Genomic DNA, 23,663 nt, shown 5'->3' with positions numbered 1-23,663 from the left:
CATCAGTGAATTAACTGTTCACTTGGGTGCTGTGCGTTAATTAGTGTGCCCCCCCGCCCCCCGCAGGTACCGTTTAGTGGATTACCTCATTCCGGGCTTGGCAAATATCCCTGGTGGCTGCAGTGAGTTAATGCAGCCCCCAAAGACCAACAGTTGATCATCTTTTCCAGGGTGGAATCAAGCCTCGGGGAAAATAAGCAGGTATACACACTTCTGGTTACAAGAAGATTATTTCCCCTGGAGAGCCAGCGTTCTACTTTGAATCCCTGAACCTTCCTTTTCACATGCAATTTTAGGAGTTTTTAGAAGAGTTGACGTATCTCTCACTAGAGGGCAAAGGAAACAAAAAGATTCTCATTGTTTTTCTAGGGGGCAGCGGTGGGTGTTTGGGATGGGGAAGGAGTCTATGGAGTCACCTCAGATATCAGTGTATCAGTGCCGGATCTGCTTTGCTCTGAGCGGACCCCCTGCCAGACTTCCAACAGGGTCTCCTATTTGTTAGTGAGAGCAGATGCTGGCCAAGTCTATATATGCCAGAGAGAACATCATTTACTTTTACGTTTTACACAACGCCTGCTTTCTGGGTTGGCATAATTCATTAGCACAGTTTGCAGAGGGCTCCATAAAACAAGATCTGGCTTTAATGTTAATGTTCTAATGACGATGGCAATAAAAGAAAGTTGACATCCTGTGTCTCCTTTCCAGGGATGATGTGTATGTTGTCTAAACTAAAACAAACCAAACAAGTAAACAAGCAACACACATGGATGTAACACAGATAAGTATTTCTAGCATAAAATAAAAGAGTAAGGGTGAAGCTTCCTGTTTGGGAACATTACTCCCTGCCCACCCCATACTCCTCCAACTGAAAAGGAGTAGGTATAGTAATCACAATAGTTCTTATGGGAGAAAAAGCTTAAGTTTTGTACAACTTGTAACTTTGTCATAGTATGCACAGTTTGCTGCTGGTTTCTTGACTACGTTTAAGAGCTGAAGTTTAAAACCTCATTCACACAGAGGAGGCGGGGCCTCTGCGGGAGAGCACCAATACCTTCTCATAACACATTATGTCAGGGCGCCAGGCAGAAGAATGCCCACGAAGTGCAAGCACCTCTTACTTTTTAATTTATTTGTGCACCCCCACCATAAATTTGTTTAATGTAAAACAAACAAACCCTTGACAAGGGTTTAACAGGGTTTTCAACATCTGTGCAGATACATGTAATTTATTCCGAAAGAAGAAAAAGTAGTTTGGAGCAAGCCCTGAAAACTGCTTTTCACAACACTTTCGTTTAAGGGGTGTGAGTCTGTGTGTGTGTGTGTGTGTGTGTGTTGAGACAAGAGCAGTGGTTTCAAATCCTTCTGCTTCACTCTCAAAACTCGAATGATGCATTTTACATAGAAAGAGGAGTTTGCCTGAGACCTCCTTACTATTTCATCATCTTTCTCTTAGCTTTTTGTTTAATGCAACCTTCAACAGAGTTAAAATCTGCATGTTTGGATCCTTCAAAAGAAAAAGCAGACTTGTGTAAACCTCTTAGGTAAAACAAACATAGTACTAATAATAGCATAGTCTGTTGAAAGAACCAAGCAATACGAGTAACTTAAACATGTTTGTAGAAGCTTACATTTTAATTAATATTTCCAAGCTCACCAATTCAACATTCTAAAAGTCATTATTTTTTGTCAGCACTAGGGCAAATATTTCACTAAATACATTTCTGGGCATCCATTTATCTTTTACTTTCCAAAATATAGGTTTATAATGAATTTATTGACGTTTTGCTTTAGACTGAAATTTGACTTACAGCATAAAAAGTAAATAGATTAAAGTGAACAAATACAAACTCTTCTTTATTTTGCTTATTGAAAATCACCTTAAGTTTATTTGTGGTACACTTCACTCATTCAAAGCTGAATACTTCTATTGCCTAAATTATTTGAGTGTTACATAATTATGTGGTATAAAATGCAGATAAAAAGCAGTGTACCGACTGCACTTTTAAAAAATTTTACTCATAAAAATACTATCATACATACTGACAACCAGCCAGGTTAAGAAATAAACCCTTGTCAAAGCTGGCACTGAGCTTCCATCAACTCCCGCGGCCCCCCGTCCAGCGAAGGAGTGTGGTTTCCAGACACAATGTAACTCATACTTCCAAATGAGATAAATGAAAAATGTTTGGTGTTCAAGTAAGTATTATAAAAAGAGGAAATTCTCATCAAGTGTATTTTTCAGTTTGGCTTCAGGCCATGGAAGTCAGGAAACCGTAAAGACTGGACTGAACGAGCACGCGGCGCGGGCCGCCCGCCGGCCTGGCAGGGTCCTGCAGGTGAGGGCGGAAACTCAGCGTCAGGCTTGACGTCTTCAGCTTCGCTGAGACCGTGCTCGATTATTCCATGACGGCAATGCGACACTGGGTATCCGTGCGCACAGAGAGAGGCGGGCGGGAGAGAGAATGAATGGAGCCTTAGGAGAAAAAAAAAAGTGGGCGATTCGGTAACTGGGAGGAGAATTGAAAAATCACACCTTTCAGTTTCCACATTTTTTCTTTTGTTCAATATTCAAGGAGAAACCATCCGGAAGGAAGAAAGATTATGAGTATCTATAAACGAACTGTTTGACAGAGACAGAAATGCTGATAATGAGTGGGTTGTGTCTGTAGTTCTTGGCTGTTCACATCAGCAAGGGATGAAGGAAAACAGAAACTCTTGATATGTTTGTCTAAAGAGGTAGTAGTGTGACCACCGGCAGCAAGAGTTCAGCTGGAGTTCAGAGCAGATGTTGCCAGCAGTTGACGCTGCAGGAAAGTAAAATTGCTTCCGGATTCACCTTTTCCTCCCAGCTCCTCTTCCAGGACTATCAGGGTCAAGCCACGCTGTGGCACAAGGTGACGATGTCCGTGGGGAAGCAGGCCTTGAGCAGGATGCCTCTCTCCCGGTTGCAGTCCAGCTCCTGGATGAACCCGTACCAGTAGATGACCAGGCCTGGCCCGAATCTGCAGGAACACGAGAGAATAATATACACATGTAGTATCAACATAGTTCCCCAAAAAGTAATCTTCGAAGCACTGGCAAGATGATTAAATGATGTTATTGCACAGATGTTTTTATTTTGGTTGCTATAATTATGACTGGAAGTAGCTAAAGTGATACAAAAGAGCTTATTTGATGCAAATATTACCACCTGGGGCACATTTACTACCTTTCTTTCAAGGAACATGAAGTATTTCAGATACATGCACCCTCCTAACTGCCTTTCGGGAAGATGTCACGAGTTTGGGCTGATGGAGGAGAAAACCCGAGCCGAGACAGTGACGAGCCAGCCAGCGTCTGGCTTGGGGTTTCCGTCTCCTACCACTTTGAGGTCTCCTCAGAATTGAACTTAGCTATTTGCAACTGAGGAGAAAGAATAATTTCGAAAAGAGAAATAATTTAAAAATGGAACAGCTCAAGGTCCCCCTCTGGCTGTAATGTTCTACTCATGCATAATAGGGTCAGAAGTCCTTTCTGTCATTCTTTCTTTGCAGTCTTAAAAAAAAGTAGCCCACAGGACAATGGGGAGCCTGTCTAGGGGCCTTCTCCCTGCCTCGCCATTCTCCCCATCACCACCTCTCTGAGTTCAAACAGGACATGAGATTTGGTCGTAGGTTCTTTTTTCTTTTTTTTTTGCCATGAAACTGAGAAATAATGGCACACAGACTCGTGATAAACTATAGACAGACTCAGGCTTAAAACCCCAACATTTCCACACTGTGCCTCTGACTTATCTCAAATTTGGTGAGCAGCAGGCTCAGGAAGTCGTCCTGTAGACTACTTTACCCATCAGGAAGTCGGGACCTGCTGGCTGGGTTCACAGGGATGTGATCACTATCAATCACCGTGCGCACAGAGATGGCGTGCACATCAGTTTCACGTTTTTCTGACTGAGAGTTCTTAATTAAAGGGCAGCACTACTTTTGGTGTCGTGTTGCAGGAATTTTACAGCAAAATCATAAATTATGAATGCTAGGTTAGTAAAAGGATGTCTAAAAACAGAACTGCTTTCTGTGTTCTGACATTACAGCAGGCTGAGCCATGCTAGGCCAAAAAGCTTTTTCCTTCCATGATTTATTATATGCTGTGGTGTACTTGCCAAAACTAACAGTACAGGATGGGCTGTGAGATGCTGTATGCACAGGAACAAGTTCAACTGGATGTCATGGAGTGGTTTATTTGGGGATTCACATCGGTAAGGTAGCCAAGTTGGATGCTAGATTAATTAAAACTTTTTGCATCCCCTCTATGCAAGGACAGAACCGTGAGATGGCAACTCATCAAGTGAGCTGGTTCTAGAGGACACTATGCACAGACGAGACACCACAGAGCACCAGGTGCTGTGGCATTTACCTGAATTCTGGGCTAGCTGCAGGTGATGCCCTCTTCTTCCTCAGTATGTCTGAGGAAGTTTCCTTTGGGGTCAGAGAGCCACACTACCATGGCACAGGCGTGCGGGCTCCAGTGCTTACATGCACGCAAGGTGAAGCTCACACCTGGAGGAGAACTTGCCTCTATTTAACTGAGGGTTACTTAGCAACTTTCATCACAAACATTTGTCTGCAACTAGTACGTAGACTATTGGGTATCTCTATTTTACCCAGAGCTTAAAAAAGCTCTGAGATTGTTATCAAATGACCTCAGATCTGTCAAAACAAGTCTGGGAAGAGCAGAAAGACCTGCAATTCTCAGGATCAGATCTGAGAAGACTCAAACCTTCCCATCAACAGAGCAGCCCTGACTCACATCCTCGATAGACCTAACATTAAGCTCAACACATTCCTCCATTGTATTATGCAGCCGTTCTGGAGACCATGATGTTCTTTTGAAAGGCACTGTTATTTTTACAAACGGAGAAAAAATATGTGATCTAACCAGTCGTGGAAAAGAACAAAGAAATATATGAGGGTCATAAACAACAAGCCCAGTGTTTTAAAGATTCAATAAAACAAAAACACATATTACCAGCACCGAGAGAGCAAGAGCAGTCTGTACTTCTGCTGAGCAGCTAAATCATAAGCCAAAGGACACAAAGCATGACAGCTCTTTACAAAAATGGCATTTTCTAGGCAGAGAAGCTGGGCTGCGAAACACCTCAAAGACCAAGCAAATGGACTCATTTCACTTGTGAGGTAGCGGGTGAAATCTGCACTTCAAAAAATTTTTGCAAGATTTTGAATCTGAACATTTCATGTGATGGTTCACTACCAGGACCACCTAAAGGTAGCCATGTGGGTCTGTAAATTATCAGTATATGAGACTAGTGACTCATCAGGAAACTCCACCATGTATCTAAGTGTTTGCTTCTTAGCTTTTGAATGGAATTATATTACCTTCGGTACTACTAAGTCTGTCATGTGGCTCAAAAGCTGTGGTTGACAATATGCGCTTAAATAATTAAAGATGAGAGAAGACAACCCCCTTTGTAAGTGGAGATTGGTAGAGGGAGGCTTTTAAATTACATGGTCTTTGAGAAAAATAATAGGAGCTTTAGAGGGTGACAAGTTTGGAAATTTAATGACAGAACAAGATCTGGCCTTGTTCCCAATACCTACTTGAGTACATTTCTGAGCTTTCTCCAACTCGTGATCCAGAGATCATCAGATACTGGGAAGATAATCTCCCAGCAACTTATTTGTTTATGAAGAGGCTGACCATATTAAGAAACTTTATATAATTAATTCCTTGCTTATCTGAACTAACAGAGGGAACATTTTGGTTGACAAGTTTGAAAAACCAAGCAAGCCAACTCTAGTGTTTTCTTCTAAAAAGGTGTAAACCAGAGAAAACAGGACCTAAGACATGTTTATGTGGGTCAAGTACGTGCTTGTGAGTTGACGGATTTCACCGTTTTGATGCCTGTTCCCATTTATTGTGGCACTACTGGGCACGAATGAGATCACTGGGAAGGCAAACATAACCTTTGTGACCAATAAAAATCAAAGAGACTGTTAACGGCATTTAAAGGAAAACAGAGTCCCTGGGCCCGAGGGAATGTGCGCAGCGGAGGGCTGGTCTGCTACTGGGAGTGCAGCCCGGCCCCAGCCAGGGCGCGGGCGGTGATGGGATGTGGACGGGCATCCGAAATGATTCTGTAAACACATTTCTAGGTTGACTGTGACTTGAATGTTACCGTACTCATGGTCAAGCAATAAGATCAAAGACTCCAAATGGATTTTACAAACTCCTGTGGAGCAGACATTGGAATGTGACTTTTGGACAACTAATTATGTCTGTAAATAAAATACCACCAAATTAGCAACAATAACAAATACCTCTTGAAAAAAAATGGGAGGTGAAAGTCAAGAGCCATGACAGACCCTGAGGGTATGAAAGATGAAGTTCTATCAATAACGACAACCTGATAAATGTGTTTGAATGTGTTTCTCTGGTTTCCTTTCAATTTAGAGAAATTCAATAGGAGCCTGTGGAGTGAAAGCCGGGTGCCCTTTCGTGGTTTTTGCACAATTCTGTCTCCCAGAGATTATCTCTGTTTCGCCATTTTTCTCCTTGCTACATTGTGGCCCTGTTGGGGTCAGCTGCCTTGCAAATTAGTGGCATTTCTGTGACTGGATCTATGAAATCAAGGTCAGGCTTTTGTCAATTTAAAAAACTTGAGCCAACACATAAAAATTGGGAGCTTCTACACAAAATCCTGCATATTTACATCCTCTTGAGAGATGAATTGACGAGGCCACAGTCTGTGGGAGCTGAATAATGGCTGCCCCCTTTAGATGCGACACGTGTTTTCGGGTTTGCCACAGTCTCCACCACTCTCTGTCGCCCCCATGCCGAGGCTTAGGGATGGGGCCACTCCTCACCATGCTTGTGCCATGGACGTTCTTTCACTGCAGAGACCTACTTCTTCATAGTCACATCTCCATCAGACTTGGGAAGGCAAAGACAACCTCAGAGGGCTTCATGTTTCAAGGAAGAAATGAAAGAGAACACATTTCTTTTTTTATGTCCTACCTATTCTGCTCACAAATGCCCACCTGTCCCCTGTGGGCATTTGAGTTCTTGGCCCCTGCCTTGAGATCTAACTCCGAGGATCCCAGACTTGGGTCAGAGACCCTTGAGTGGTTGTGAAGAAACTGCAAGACATCCTTATGCACACTAAGCAGTATCTTCAGAAACAAGTAAGTAAATGTATCTTCTCCTCTCTTAGGGATGTAGATAATAAAATAGAATCATGTCAGCTCTTGGTCATGTATTTTCTAAGTAGATGAAATCTAAAAATGTAGCTATAATCACATGGCAAGGGGGCAGTCAGCAAAAAATAGTTTTGGCTGTTTTAAAGATTTTCATTTGGCAGGATTGGGGACACTCTTCTAAATGGGTTGATCTTTTCTAGATGAGTGCATGCATGAAGGAGAGTCAGGAGAGTCTATGATACGGGCAATGTTAAAGACATGAGAAAATACTTAGCAAATTTGTAACTAACCTGTCCCTGCTCATAAGGTTCACATTCACAGTAAAAAAAAAAACAAAAAACAAAAAAAAAACCAAACAAAAAAACGAGCTAGAAGGAAAGACAGTTTATGCACCAGGCCCCATTTAGAACTCTCTCTACTGAGAGCAGCCTCACCACTGCTACGCACGGGGGGAGGGGTACAGAAGAGAGGCAGCACACTAAATGGGCAACAGCAGTAATGCGGGGAGACCCACAGCGGTGGTGCTGCTGGAGTTCCTGCTGAGTCGCAGCTGAGAGCTGCAGAGAGGTATCGTGGTGGGCTGACTTCTAAGATGATCCCTGCCTCTAGGAGGACTCGGATCCTTGTTTAATCCCCTCCCTTTGAGTGTGGGGATGGATCTAGTGACTGGCTTCTAACAAGAAACGAAAGTGACAGGATGTCACTTTTGTGCTTAGGTTACAAAAGACTGTGACTTCCACCGCACTTTCAGACACGCTCTTGCATTCTCGGCTTGCGTACTTTGAAGGAAACTGCCATTTAGGAGAGGCTCGCATGGTAAAGACCTGAAGTGGGTGGCCTATGTCCCTCAGCCCAATAGCTCGTGGGGCACTGAATCTTGCCAACCACCTGAGTGAGGGTGGCGCTCTCCTCAGGCAAACCTTCGGATGAGACCACACCCCGGGCCAATGTCCTGAATGGAGCCTGTGAGAGACAGTGAAGAGCAGGATCCAGCTAAGCTATGCCGATACTCCCGACTCCCAGGAAAAGTGAGATCACAAACATGTGTAACTTTAAGTCATTTAGTTTTGGGGTAATTTGTTATACAGCAACAGATAACTAACACACATTGCGGATTCGAGTAATCAAACAGCATTCTTTACGTCGGTGGTATGAAGAGTCCTAAGAGTCCTGTTGGTTATAGATTGGCTTTTTTTCTCAGTTCTTGTTGCATCCAGAATTTATAGCAGAGGGGGTTACTGAATGAGATTATTAATAAGTGGCAACTTTTCATCAAGGCAAACCAGTCATGAAGCAAGTCTGAGCTTTTACACTAATAGAGCTTCTTGGCTGCTAACTTAGACCACACACCGACAGCTGTCTCTGCTGCCAATCTAGGGCACTGAGGTTGCCTAAAGATGTAAAGAAATCATATATAAAATGCGGAATCCTCAATGTTTCCTCTAGGGCTGTGGTTTGGTTATTCAAGTTGTTTATTGGGCTTTTGAAGCTGCAAATCTGAAGGGGCTGAAGACAGGGTGTGGGAGACTGGTTTCAGGCAGAGCGCTTTGCCAGCTAAGGGCTGCTGACAACCCAGGGGGGCACATTAAAAATCCCCACTGGTGGCACTCCAAGGCTGTTTGGCGTTGGGGGCTAATAGACTCTGTCAATCGCAGCAGGTGCTGAGTACAGGCTGGGAAAGTTTCATGCTGGATACATTGTGTTGAGTTAAGAAAGGCAGTGCAATCTGTAATAGATTTTTAAAAGATTGTCACCAAGGATGTTTTAAAAATGATACTACAGTGAGTAAATTCTTAGTTTTCCAGAAAAATGTATCTATCCTCAGATAGTCTCTGAGGACAGTAAATGTTGAACAGAATACTGTAGAAGTTAGAAATCATGTCTTACAGTCCAAGGCTTTCTATAGCTCTCTGAGGAACTCAGAGGTGCAGGTAGAAAATTTGGCCCCCTGAATTCAGGAAGAACTTCCTTTTTCTTTCTTAACTAAAAAAAATAAAACACTCCCCACCTCCTGCTATACTGCTATACTATCCTATGAGACAGGAATTACCTGGATGATGTTTTCACTTAACTTTCTATTGTTAAGACTTTTCCTTGGGGCACCTTTTTCAGAGAGGGCTAAAATAAAGGGTAGATGCATGGATGTAGACACTTCCAATCACAGTGTTGGATGTCATTTTGCTAAATTAACCCCAATAACCAACTCTCTGGTTGGCTTCTGCAGGCCCTTTTAGCTTTTATGTCTCCACAGATTTCAGAGGGCCTGTGACCAGACGTTATGTCTACAAAGATGCTGTTGAAATATATATGAAATGATGTCAGTAACCAACAACAAAGAAGTGACTAACATTTACTGCACACTTATTACGTGACAGGAAGTGACTGAAACACTTTTACATGTACAGACTGATTTGAAAGTCCCAAGCACTCCATGAGGAAGGCACTATGATCACCCCCATTTTACAGATGAAAAACCCAAGGTATAAAAAGGGCCAGGCTTTGAACCCAAGCTGTTTGGCTCTGTGGATTGTGCTTGTAGCCATTACACCGTACTGGCTGCCTTGTATTGACACAGCAATTTGTAAGTCATTCAGCTTGGAAACATATTTACAACACCTGCAAAAGAGAGACCAGCAGGGGTCCGGAAGGCAGCTGACTAATCAAAAGTCCAGTGGAGGAGCTGGGATTCACCTGTCTACAAGGAATAATTTTCCAGATACAAAGTCAATAGTTTCACACTAAAAACCGTGTCCAGCCAACTTATGGGAAAGCAACCTATAATTCAGGTAGAAGAACTGAGAACTATAGATTCACTGCCTAAGGTTCAGAGAGGAGAAATGCTTCCCGCTACAAGAGCATTCAGAAGTTTCGGGACAGAACTTAAACACGGGGACGGAGGAGCAGACCCAGACCATGGCTGCAGCCTGTTCCGATTAATGGAAACAGGCAGCTGGAACGAGTTAGGACAAAAACTGAGGGAAGCAGTGGGATTCGGTGAATGTGGCAGATTGAGCCAGAAAAGAAGGTTTGGACTTGCTCAACTGGATTGATTCGATGAACCCAAAGGCCCATTTTTGCTTGCAAAACACCTTTAGCATAAAGATGCATCTTATGTTGTGGCATCCATTTGACTTATCTGTGTTTTCAGTATTTTTTAGAAAGTCAGTATGATTTTATAACTCTTGGTAATACAATGTGAAGGGTAGTGGGATTCATATATTGTTATACAATTTGCTTCTTCTCCTAGAGACTAAGGGAAACTCATGAAACTGATTTATTTCTCAATGAGCTGAATTACCATGTTTATATAAGAAAGGATTCTCAGTATACTAGAGTTCTACAATATTAATCTGGATCAAGTCAACAAAACACTTTTTAATTGAAATGAGAAGAGGACTATGGTATGATTTGATGATATCAGTCAAGGTTCTTGTTCACACAAGGGTCTTCATCACACACACACAAAACATAGTTATATTAACTCACGTCTTTGTTTCTAATCCAAATTATTTCAAATACATAGGCAAATAGAAAAATTCTTTCCAAGTCAGGAAAAGAATTTATATAATATATAATAGCATATATGCTATTATATATGTGTGTGTATATATTATATACATAAATAGTATTTATAAATATAAATACTATTCTTTTCTTTCTTCCCCTTTCTCATTCTGAGTTGCTGTGTGGGGTCTGGGAGATCCTCTGAGGATGTGTACAGACATGTGGTTGTTGGAAGTCAATTGTTTCATCATCAAAGACTTGCATGTGGTTTTTATGAAGAATGCATTCTCAAACACATAGTTCAAGACGAGAGAGAAATATAAAACATCTTGTAATTGTTTTAAAATAAACTCTTACACTGTTTATTTAGTTTTAATCTGCATGTTGTGGATTGGTTATGCACTTCTTAATCACTGTTGTATGTATCTCCAGACAGAGTTGTAAATAACTTTTCAGTCCAAGTGAAATATGCTTGCACATGTTTACACGCAAAGTATGCGTGTATTTATGCCAGTGTGTAAATATGTGTACAATAATAATAGACTAGTGATCATATAATACAGCATTGTAAGGTTCTGGCACTATGCTCAATTTAGTATACAATGCAAATGTTCTTTTTATTTTGTAGTATCTAGAAATGAAATAAAAATATAACTTGGTTGTTTTATTTAATTTTTTTTTTTTGCTGGGCAGGTCCCTGTTTGCAAATTTAAATGACTCAGGAAAGAGAACCCCAGTTACTCAATTTACAGATCTTGATGATTAAAAATGCAATTCTCTTTGTAACATCAACTCACTTGTATATAATTTTGAAAATAAAAAGAAAAAAATATATTATACCGATCCACTTTGGGCCTGTATGCCACATAGAAAATAAACAGAAAATACATTATTTTGAAGAAAGTTTAAAATGTATATAAATAGTCAACTACAACCACCCGAAATTCTCCTTGGTGTTTATGTAATTCGGCATTTTCATGTCTACATTAAATTGCCTGGAAAATTGCTTAATTTTCACTTTACTTTGTCCTGTGTTGGATATACTTAGATGCCACACTTACAGTCATTCTAGCCTATCGTACATCTCTCCTCAGAAGAGAAAAACTGAGATAGGTGGAATAGAAAACAAAGGCAGCAGCTATTGACTCCCTTGTCTTTAATATCTGTTTTCCTGGAGAAACACGTACTCCTGACAGTGGGTCCGCCCCTCTGCGTTCATCTGCTAAGAATTCACACACAAGCATGTGCATCCATCCTGTGGAAAGAACAAGTCACCAAAGAAAGGCTCCTTCTCTCCCGAAGTTGCTTACAACTCAAAGTTTAATAACTGGAGCAAAGCTATTCACTTTTCAAGTGTGAAATATAAGTAATCAATTGAACAAACAAAATGCCAAAAGTTTCACAGCAAAAGAAAAATTAGGGTAATGCCATGATATTCTAGGAGTCTTCTTAGACAAGGTGAGTTCTCAGCTAAGTTGCCTTTATTCATATAATGACCCTCTTAATCTTCTCCAATATATGTTCATTTTCTGAGGGGAAAATAAAGAGCAGGATTGGGGGGTCCTGAGAGAGTAAAGGGATGATGGGATCAGAAGCATATGAGATTATTTTATCGTGAAACTGGAGGATGAGCTTAAGTGCGATAGCTCCGATATTTGTTTCAAATGAGGATGTATTAAGTGGACAGTACACATCCCCCTCCCAAGTGGGAGGAAGAAATAGCAAATGCAGTAGAAGAAACTGAAACCCTAAAAGTCACAAAGTACCCAAGGTCATGTTTACTTTGCAAACATTTAGCACTAACAGAGAGAGAATACTTCAAGTGGATCTTGGGTGCAGATCCCATCTGTCTGCCTAGAATGTATCCACCAGCCTTCTTCCAAAGGTTGGGGCACTTTACAACATTGGTTGTGTGAATTATTACATGTTTTGTCAGTTATTCCCCCAGGGAAATATGCCAAAGGCAAACCCATCATTTCAGCTGATTTGGTGTTTGATGCCAGAGACTTTATAATTGATACGACAGCTGTAATGACTACTGACCACGAAGTCGGCCAAGCCTGGGCCAGCAGCGTGACAGTCCATTTTGGGTTCACCAGCTAGTTTTCCATAGGCTCATTTTGATAAATTTGAGGTTATTTCTGAACTTTTCAATTCCAACATTCTGAACACTAGAAATTAGTAATGTTTTATAAAATAGAAAGTATTTTATTAAGTAAATACTGCTTAGCCCTAATTTTTTAATGTAGTCTTTTGTTATGAGATAGAGGGGGAATGGGTCTCTTTCTTCCTGGCTCCATTCTTGAAAGAGCATAGGGTAACCCAGAGTTCAGTGGGACTTTTATCTCAAGGCATGAAGAGATTTATGGGTTCTAGATAGATATATAAAAGTCAAACTAGATAGATATATAAAATAAAAAAATTATTGGAATTCTCATCCTTGGCAAAGTAAAATAACTAAAGGATTAAGGCACATACATGTTTGCCCTATAAATCTATCATTAACCAAATGTGACACAATGCTTCAGGTATGTCAGATCCCAACTTGCTCGAAATGGGTATTTAAAATTTTCTCTTACTCAATAAATATTGTACAATAAGGAAAATCTCTTTGGCTAAGCAACACAGTCCTCAAAAGCAAACCTCGCAGTTTTACATATCCATGAGAGCAAATTCTAGAAAGAGGGGAAAAATCAGAAAGTGAGACCATTAGAAAGTGAGATCATCAAGATGATTGGAAAAAATGGCCAGGTAACAGAAATCAACAAAAAACGTATGGTCCTTCGAAAAAAAGAATCCGTGGATAATCTGGCTTTCCACATCTAGAATGTAAGCTCCATGAGGGCTGCTCGTATTTCCGTGGTACAAAGGAGTCAGTGAATAAATCCTGGCTGAGCAGATGTATGAATCTGTGAATGAATCCTCTACAGAGAGAGCCCTGCCTGGGGAGAAGCTGCAAGTGCTTACATGCATTTGGAAAAACATCTTTTGTTGACAACTCCCGACCACATAGAGAGAGAGAGAGTCATTTTTAAAGTGATAAAATGAGCCTTAAAAATATGCCCAAATGACATGCTCTGAAGAGCTAGTCCCAGAGGTTTTGCATTTGGAATCTATGCACTCCAGGTTATCATGGGAAAGATGATGCTGTGGTTTATAAAACCTGGTAGAAATACAAGAGCTGTTCCCTGAATGGCTGAGGTGTGACTGTCAGGTGGGCAGAACTGACTGCTGAGAAGAAAAACTAAGCAGTTGGGAGCCCATAGCTGCACACAGGTGGCTCTCACTTCCTTGAAATACAATCAGTTTAGGTAGGCTTTTGTTTACAGTAGCTTTTATCTAGAAGATAAGGTTGTAAAAACATCAATCAATATGAAGTACTACTGTTCCTGGCCATATCTCAGCAGGTTCATCTGTTTTATTTCTTCCTCCCTTTCCAAATACCTTAAGGTGTTTAAGATGAGCAAAAAGATAGCACACTATTAAAGTGAACTGTATTTGAGTATGACAGACGGATTTGCACTGAACCACAAATACCATCCCTACGGTGATTGCATCCTTCTCAGGTTCATTGCTTTAATTATCGATAACATAAACTATACAAAACGATCTTGTACATTGTTTTCAACAATGCTCCTTTAAGAAAGCAAGAATCTAAAGGCTCCTATATGTTGATACACAGCTTTCAATTATTTATACCTTGCCTTTCCCTCAAAGAGGCACATACAGTAAAGGAGCGATAAACCGAAAATAGAGCTCAGGAAAAGAAGTATGCAAATATTCCTATTTTATTGTTAAACTGAACTTTGAAGATCAACAGTAGAGTTTCAAAACTTTCAATTTAAGCCTACAAACATTCCACCTGATTTGATTTTTAAAGGCATTACTTGGTTAATGCCGGCTCTATGCAATGAAGCCCTGAGCCAGGGAATTTTTCAAGTAATAAGGGAAACTCTGTTGAGGGCACAAAAAGGCACCCTTGGGCCCAGTCAGAGGATGGTTACCCACAGGGCAGCAAGGTGGGCAGAGGTCAGCCTAACCTCCATGCAGACAGAATTCACCTAGGGGTCACTTGGAGACAGATCTTACTGCAAGAAAGCAGGTGGCCCTGGGCTAGATTCTGGTTGTGCTGAGGGCCCCAGTGGAAAATACCTTATCTGTCATTCTTCAGGTTTGAGTCATTCTTCAGTCCTGGGCTTTGTGAGCACTGTAATTCTTCTGTTGGATCCACTTCTAACTGCAGCCAGGGTAAGGCATTCTAGCAAGAGTAATGCTCTGCAGACTTAAGTCTATTAAGTTAACCCATTTCAGACTGAAGTCACCTACAGTCAAAGAATGCTGGGCTGACTTTACTCCAGGTTTATCTTCCTGGCATGGTCCCAATGTTTGGAACTGGTAGAAGGTATGGACCCTTTGATTGCTGTTTCTCTGAGTGAAGTCATACCACTGATACTAACAGCATAACCATAATCATAACAGCAAATAGTACTTTCATTAGATGCCAGGTACTCTTCTCAGCTCTTTATCTGCATTATTTCATTTAAAACAAAAGCCCTAGCAATGGCTAATATCAGTGCTTTATTTTAAATTCAATAAAACTATTATAAAGTTGTGCTAAGTAGAGCATAATGATGACGGCAATGAAGAGAACACTGAGTACTCGCCGTGTGCCCTGTGCTGTGTTAAACCCTCACACACGTTATTTCATTTAATACCTGCAATGAACCTGTGATGTAGGAAGCATTACTGGTGCTGTTTTGCAGATGAGAACATAGAGATGTAGAGAGGGGAAGTAGCTCACTCTTGCTAGAAGAAAAGGCTTGAAAGTAGCCAACGCCAGCCCACGGCCTCCATATGTAGGAACCCCTCTCTGACAGCTGTGCCATGCTGCCTTATCCACTGTAAACACCTCCAAATGTTTTTCAAATCCTTAAAATGCCACTCCCAAGCCCCTCCCCACCCCAATCTCAAGGTGAGTTTCCTGTTTGTCTAGTTTCAATACAAATTCTTTACTAAAGGGCTCTTCCACGCTTGGCAAGTCCTTTCCCTTTTATAAACTGTGGAGGCTGGAAGACGTCATCTTTAATGCACCTTCTATTTTTAACTGTCTCAGTTCTTCATTTGTAAAGCAGGTATGATAGTACTGGTATCTTGGAGTTCAAGGTGAATTTGAGAACAAATAAGCATCATTTGTATAAATTCACTGTTGACCCATTACAAAAATTCTGTACAATAGTGGAATCTAATAAGAAAGGCCCCCAGTCTCCCCCCACCACCCCCAACACTTGAACAGGCAGATATGTCCAGAGGTCTGGGAATAAACCCACCAGAGAAAATATGAAACTGGATCTGTCAAGTGCTAATCAAGGCTTCAGCCAGATTTACCCAGGGAGAAAAGATGAGGAACTGAGGGATAGGAGGCCGAAGTGAACCAGAGTTAGGCCATTTCCTGTACTCATAATCAGAGTAGATTCTTCTTTGAGTCGAAAAGCAGGAGAGGTCATTTCACAGTCACTCCTGTCTTAAAAAGAAGAGCCGGTCAGCTTCATGAGGCCAGGAGAAACTCTACTCTAACAGACTCGACAGAAAACCCTGGTGATATCAATGATTTAAAATTAGTTCATTAGAGGTTCCGGTTTTTAATGACACCACACCGTTGTGCCTATTCCCACATTCAGGCCCCAGGTGACATGACCCAGAGGGCCGCACGCCCAGGGTTCAGGGCAGGGCCTGGAGATCTCATTGGATCATCCATCCTAACCATGCATCCTGTTAGACCACAGGCATTCCAAGACACCAAAATTCACAGTTCATCTTTGGAATAAATGATTTTCCTATTTAACAAGAGACAGAACATATAAGGAACAATCTTGAGCATTTTAACAAATATCTGGAAAGAAGGTGAAGGAAACTTCTGACTTGAGAGGCCAAGACTGGTGGCTGTGTGAGATTGCCATGACGAAAGGACACAGGAGGATTTTGGGACGTAGAGGGTGGCTTTTCAGCCTGTTGGGAATTGCACAATGGGTCTTCTGAAAGCCCAGCAGTGGGCACCAATTGCTAAAAGTGGCCAACCCCTTTGTTTTCCTGGGGCTAATGACGATGCTTTATTAGACAATTGCTGGAAAGGAACAGTAGGCTGAGGAGAGAAAATCCTCCCCCGCAAACCCCCAAGCAATAGCTGAAGGATCCCGTGTGAGTGTGAAAAACTGCAGGGCTAAATTCAGAGGATAGGACACGCTTCCGTTGATGGGCAGAATGCTTCAGTTCCTAAAATACTTTCACAAATTGTACAGTAATACATCTGATCCTCAAAAAATGCATTATTTTGACTTGACAAATACAGAAACTGAGGCTCTAAGAGGTCAAGCGACTTGTTTAAGATCAGACAGAGCAACGGACAGTGCCTTTACGAACTCAGCTGCCCTGCCTCCCTGTGCGGGACTCTTGGTCACCTGCAAAGCTATCCCCATTTCTCCCCTAACTGCAGACCGGAGGCAACACCACCTCCTGCCTTCTCGAAAAGTGTGCCCTACGTACTCCAGGGATGCCGAGGTCGTGTGAACAGTCCCCGTCTCCCAGGGCTCTCAGTAGTAAAGCAGACAAGCAGGGAAGAAGGTAGTTTCGGGAAGAGACAAACGTAAGGGGAATGTGTGGAATGCCCTATGGGGGCCCAGAGAAGGTCAAGAAAGACCCTGGGCAGAGGTGACCTAGGAGTGAGTCCTGAGGTAAAGGTTCACTGAGTGGGTAAGACAGGGTAGGGGCTTCAGGTGGAGGACGACGCACATACAGAGAGTGGACAGAGCAATCAGAAAAAGCCTGGGGAATGTGGGGGCAGTGTAGAGAAGGCCTGGATTAAAAAATACCTGGGGCATGGCACAGGACCCGTCTGGAAAAGTGCGGTGGGAGTAGGGCTGCGGAGGGCTGGAGGGGACTGTCTCCCGATCGGGGCCTTTGTGGGCCCGGGGAACTGCCTAAGTGAAGAGTCCCTTCCTGCCAGTCCCACCTGGAGAGCACGCCGGTTGGTCCTCTGCCCCAGGGTGATCTTCTCTCAGGAAACCCAAATACCCCCGGCCACGTTTCTCTGAAATCTGTCAGCTAAACATTTACTTTGTGCAGGGCCAAAGTATCTACAACAGCACACTTATTTGGGGATAAACACATTAAAGAAAAGTATACATTAAAACAAATCCTCCCCTCTCACTGTTTCTACTCCATACAGAGAAAAGACTGTCACTCAAAAAAAAAAAAACCCACCAAAAACAAACCCCTCCCTGCCCCCCGAAAACTATACTATACTGAGGGCTCAACTTGCCAGAGCTGTGGGACAAAGTGTGTGCAGATAAACAGTCACAGCCCAGCTCCACAGGGTTCCTTCAGTTTGTATTCTTTGAGAAGTCTGCGGGCAGGAGGTGACTGGCTAACAGTTTCCTCTGGGAGTTACACAGCAACCTCATTTAACTGAACAGGAGTCATTAGTTAAATTTTATGAAGATAAGGACTTCCAGGAGTGAGTCCCCTTCTGATTGTTTTTTGATTAAAAGCAAGACAAGGGAGACCTACAAGGCACCTGAGGTTTTACTTTACAAACCGTGGCTCTCTGCTGGCCCACGAAGGCCACTGGGGCTGGTGCTGTGGTCTGAGTCTGCTGAGCTGAAAGCAGTCTGTCAGTGTGGGGAGGAGTTACAGGGGTTATTTTAAACATTTAGTTAAGCTTGTGACTGTCTTCTTTTAAAGGCATTCCTGGCTGCAAAATGCCTCATCCTGGGTGACATCAGACAAGCTATTGAATGAGGTTAGACTGAGGTCCTGGCAGTCAGAGAGCTGGTCCACCCTTGCTGCCATTAGCTAATTAATAGGTGTTTATTTTTAGGGCTTGAACTAACAGGCCATGTGAAGGCCAATGCAAGATGATAGTTGAAGTAATCTGTGAGTGCCTCATGCTTGCAAAAGACCTTACTTTTTGTGTGGTTGTTGATGTAACTGAAGTCCTTGTCAGACTGGTAAAATTTAATGTCAAAGAGAGAAAACCCCACCCCACTCCATTATTAAAAGGGCATTGCAAAAATAGACCCATTATCACTATTTAAAGAAACATTTGTTGAAGGAAACAGGAAGAAAAATATGAGCAATTAGTAATGGCAACTGGTCGAGTCCAAATTCTCATTCAACACGAGATTAAATAACCCAAATCCCTAATATTAGGTCCAATGTCTTACATAAACAATGACTAGGTTTGCTATTTATTTTTTAATGAGCTCTTTATGACTCTGCAGACATATGCTATTGTAAAACCTATTTAAATTTATGGAATTTATTTTGATTTATGATCCTAAAGAATTCAGAAGCAAAATGACAAAAGAAACTGAACTGTCACTGTCTATGTTTAAAAGATGTTACAATTACATATTTATTTGTATTTATTTAATGTTCTCCTCCTCCACAAATAGCATGTCCCACAAAAGCTATATCTTGTCTACTTTATCACTACCTGGCTTTTAGTGGTATATGGCACAAGCTAGGCATTGAAGAAAATAATTTGTTGAATGCATGAATGACAGGTAGAAAAGTTATGCCGAGTATCACTCACTGCACAACTATTTTGCTTGGGTCTGCTTTAAATCATGAACCTAGGGGTAGACAGCGGATGAACTGAATAGTCTGAAAAACAGTGCTTTACTCAATCATTTGCCTTTGTTTGCGTGATGAGCTTTCCAATACTTCCCCACGCAGGAGAGTCAGAGGTGTTGACTGGCATAGAAGTCAAAGGTACTGTTTTTCACATTTAGATATTGTTTTTCTCTCAGGAAGTCTACTAGAATATTTTTACAGGAAAATGGGCCTGGGACTTTTCCCTTTCAGTTTCAATTTGTCATCTCAACCTTTGTGGTATGTATTTAATATGACAACACTGGCACTCCTTCCTTACCTTTCAGGTTAACACAAATCTACTTCTGGCCACACTACTGAGAGGGAACCACTCTGGGAAAGTTGTATTTAATTGAGGACTGGGAAAGACTTTGGGCAACTGTTCTGATCCCTACCAGTGTCTGTGCTTGAAGCCGAAGAGCTAGGTGCTGTGTTATTTAGATAGACTTCATGGAAAGACACTGGAGATCTCAAGAGACAAAAAGTCGAGCCTGTAAAGTTGTTACATCCACAATCAAATCAGCTAGGCTCCTAACGGGGACAAATATGGCAATTTACCACCACGATTTCCACAGGGAAGCAACCCCTGTGCCTTCTGTCTATTTCATGATATAGCCAACACAAATCAATCACCCAGAGCTCCTGACACAGTTATAGCACCCTGTAGGCTTATTTTTGGACCAAGCATTGGTTTTACAGAAATAGATTACAGTCACCATTTGAAAAGAGTTCTTTTTTCTCACCCGACACTACACACTGGCTCTAGACCGGATCTCTCTTTGGTAGCACGGATAGTCCCCATGTCATATTTTGAAAACTCTTAACTAAAAAACATCAGATGTTTGGATGCTGCTCCCAAGTTCTCCAGCACAAGTTCAAACATTTTGGAAGAAGATGGAAATAGAAACTTCCATGAGGAAGAGAAATATTATGTGTAGGGCATAATTTTAAGAGGAAGACTTTTAGACTCATAATGTGATATTCAGACTTTGTCTTAATTTAATTAAACACAGTTAAATAGGGGGCTTGTTCTTTTATTGAATCTCACTTATTTGTTAGGATTAATGCTATTCATTAAGTATAAAATGTATGTAAAATTATAACAACAAAAGTTCTCATTTTGTATCTTCATTTTGCTTAGATCCAGTACTTACACACTTAGAAAAAAATATGCCCTGGCTGGTGTGGCTCAGTGGATTGAGCACTGCCCTGTGGACTGAGGGTTATAGGTTCAAATCCCAGTCAGGACACATGCCCGGGTTTCAGGCCAGGTCCCTGAATGGGGGGGGGGGGTGAAAGAGGCAACTGATCCATGTTTCTCTTGCACATTGATATTTCTCTCCTGCTCTCTCTCCCTCCTTTCCCCTCTAAATAAATAAGTGAATAAATAAATAAAATCTTAGAAAAATGAAAAATATACCATGAGAAACAAAAAAAGGTCCCAGAGGACTTAGGGTACATATTTTCTTCAGTGCCTGTCTTCTCTTATCAAAGTGATTAGGATAATTTGATTTGACTTTATTTATAATGTTTCTGCATTTATTTATTCTAAAAATGAACATAATCAACTCAAAAAATGATTTGCAATTTTGGAACTCCTCGACATGTATGGGGTGGATCAGTTTCTTCAGGTAACTGTTCCTCAGTTATCCAAAGGGAGATGACAGAAAATATCCAAGGACTTGAGACACAGGGGACAATTAGTCTAAAGGATACTTCTGCAGCCTCTTCCTTCTTTATATTTCAGGAAGCATGAGAAAACAAAGATTTTTAAAAAACAATTTTACTAATCTAAATAAGCCTGAAAACATTAAAGACACAAGTAACAGTAAAGGCACTTTCCTTTTTTTCCAGACATGGGAAAATAACACCAATTTACATTTGTATAGTGTTTTATGCTTTCTAGAAAATGCCGATCTGTTATTTAGGAGGATGACTTATTTAGGGAAGCTAAGTGAAGTCCCCAGAAACAAACAGACAAGACGCTGAAGTCAGGATTGAGCTCTGCTGACTCCTTACCCAGGAGTGAGGAAAAAACCCTGGAAAGTACTACTGAATGATTTTATCCAACAGTCTCTATTACATTCATTACTCTTTGAGTTAAAATTTTTTTTAAAAATGAGCTCTTGTACTTGGCATCTTAGCTTTTATAGGGAGATCAAAAGATTTATTATTATTCAGAGAGTATTTACATGCTACAAATTTAATGTAGCTGCTAAGCATGATTAAAATGCATTTAAGTTTTGAGATTCATCGAGATGCCACTGGCGGTGTGGGCTCTCAGTTCTTGGGCTTGGCAAAGAAAGCAGTCAGAGCCAACAACTCCAGAACAAGGGGGAGTTTATTTAGCAGGCAAAGTGAAACCACACTGAAAGAAGATTTGAGCTGGCTGCTCAGAGAGCTGCCTTGGTTTTTCAGAAAGAAAGTCACGGAGACAGAAGCAATGAGCCAGCTGGGCTGCATGGACTCAGGAAGCAAATAACAGAGGCAAAAGAAGGACTCTTGGGGATGGGTTCAGGTTCTTCAGCCTGGGACAAGTTACTGCTGTCCGCTGCTCCTGTGGTTGCAAGTTTGTGGGGACCCTTAGAGCTCAGGAGAAAGAAAGCAAAAATACCTTCCTGAAGAAAGAAGATGCCAGTGGGCTCTAGAGAGAAAGCACACACTGGGCCCTTTGTCTGAAGGGTTTTTATCTGTTTTCTAAAGTGGGAATTTTAGGGAATCTCTCAGGGAAGGAGCTCAACAGAAAGTCTGTCAGCTTTCCACGTGTGTCCTTTAATATGCTGATTCATCAAAATGAGCAGCTGGGTCAGGGACATGGTCTCTACTGATTGGTCTGCACTAAGGTGGGGGTCATTGGTCATTGCATCTTGTCCAAATATAGCTGTGGCATTGCTTCATCTCATTTTGTTGCTTTCCTGGGCCTGGAGCTGAAACACAACTGAGGTCTACATGTTATCTCCAGTTTGACCAAGAATCTGTCTCTGTGGTCACAGACCCCAGGCTTTGTTCCTAAGGTTATGTGATGCTGAGCAGAACCTCATTGTTGTGAGGGCTTAATGCTTATGGGAGTGGTGGTTATGCAAGGGAGAAGGAGGCGGGCAAGTTAGGGTACTAAATGAGGCCCGTTTGAATGAGCTATCTGTCTCAGTTTCCCCATTCCACTTCCAAGGAATTTTCCTGGCTTCTTACTATCCTGTCCCAGAGGTACAATATTTTGCATTTCAATGCCATCACCTCTGACAACCTACTTCTTACTTTGTATCCACAGATGAATATTTAAATTCTATAAAATAGGATTTTTGTCAGGCATCCTAAAACATCTAAAGGAGACATATTTTTTAATCTGTCAAGATGTACTAATTAGATGATTAGGAATTAAAAAAAATCATAAATTCAAACTACTTATCTGCTTTTTAAAAAATCCTCACCTGAAGATGTTTATTGATTTTATAGAGACAAAGGGAGACAGAAGGAGGAGGGGGAGGCAAGAGGGAAGAGAGAGGGAGAGAGGAAACATTGACATAAGAGGGAGATATTGGTTGGTTTCTCCCCTATGTGCCCTGACAGGGGATTGAACCTGTAGCTTCACCTATCTAGGGCCTATTTGTTTTTTTTTCTATTTTTAAATATGATTATCACTACGTTTCTTTTTAAACATGAAGCAACATCTTCTTTTCAAGTAAGTAAAAATATATTGGCCTTAGTCCAGTTTTACAACTGGAAGTTACATAATTTCTATCAACAAGTTACTCTCCTAATTTACTTAGATAAAAATTAAATGTGTTATACATGTTATCTGATTCTGGCCTTTTGCTATGATTCCTATAGCTATACATTGGAAATTATTTCTTTAAAAAGGACTTGTAACATTTTTCAAATAGAAATCAGTCTTTACGTGACAAAACTGACTATAACTATAGCACACTTAAAATCTCACAATAGTGCTATGATAAGAACATATCAACTAATATAATATTAGTTGAGCTAATTGATTTTGGGGAGTTAAGTATATTCATTATAATCTTAACATAGTTCTGGAAACCATGAAAGACACAATACTCAAATAACAAAAGGCTGAATAACTTTTTAAATTACCTATAAGAGATTAAGATTTTAAAGAGGTTAAAGGGTACAGAGGTTAGGAGGTAGAACTATCTTCCCTGGAACGACAAAGAAATTATCCTTATTTATGTCTTTGCACATTCTTAATAGTAGAGTATCCTTGCTAATGCAAATGAAAATGTGGGATCAGTGTGAAACCATAGCTACTAATTATCACACTGTAATTTCTGAAAAGCTACTACAGTGCCATGGTGT

The 23,663-nt window shown here is 41.2% G+C and overlaps 1 protein-coding gene across 2 annotated transcripts in view; it reads right to left on the bottom strand.

Moving 5' to 3' along the window:
- Window positions 1-1,109: 1,109 nt before the first annotated feature.
- The window catches only part of CDIN1 (CDAN1 interacting nuclease 1), a 212,530-nt gene continuing 189,976 nt past the window's right edge, over window positions 1,110-23,663 (bottom strand). For both annotated transcript variants that reach the window (XM_028505661.2, XM_028505659.2), the window contains one exon: window positions 1,110-3,002. In XM_028505661.2, the coding sequence (XP_028361462.1) occupies window positions 2,873-3,002 (130 nt within the window). In that variant the 3' untranslated portion in view covers window positions 1,110-2,872. The remainder of the gene's footprint in view (window positions 3,003-23,663) is intronic.

The sequence above is a fragment of the Phyllostomus discolor genome, chromosome 1 (assembly GCF_004126475.2).
Source record: "Phyllostomus discolor isolate MPI-MPIP mPhyDis1 chromosome 1, mPhyDis1.pri.v3, whole genome shotgun sequence".
NCBI classification, from domain to species: domain Eukaryota; kingdom Metazoa; phylum Chordata; class Mammalia; order Chiroptera; family Phyllostomidae; genus Phyllostomus; species Phyllostomus discolor.
Note: the sequence above shows the minus strand (reverse complement) of the source record. Positions and strands in the feature narration are given on the sequence as shown.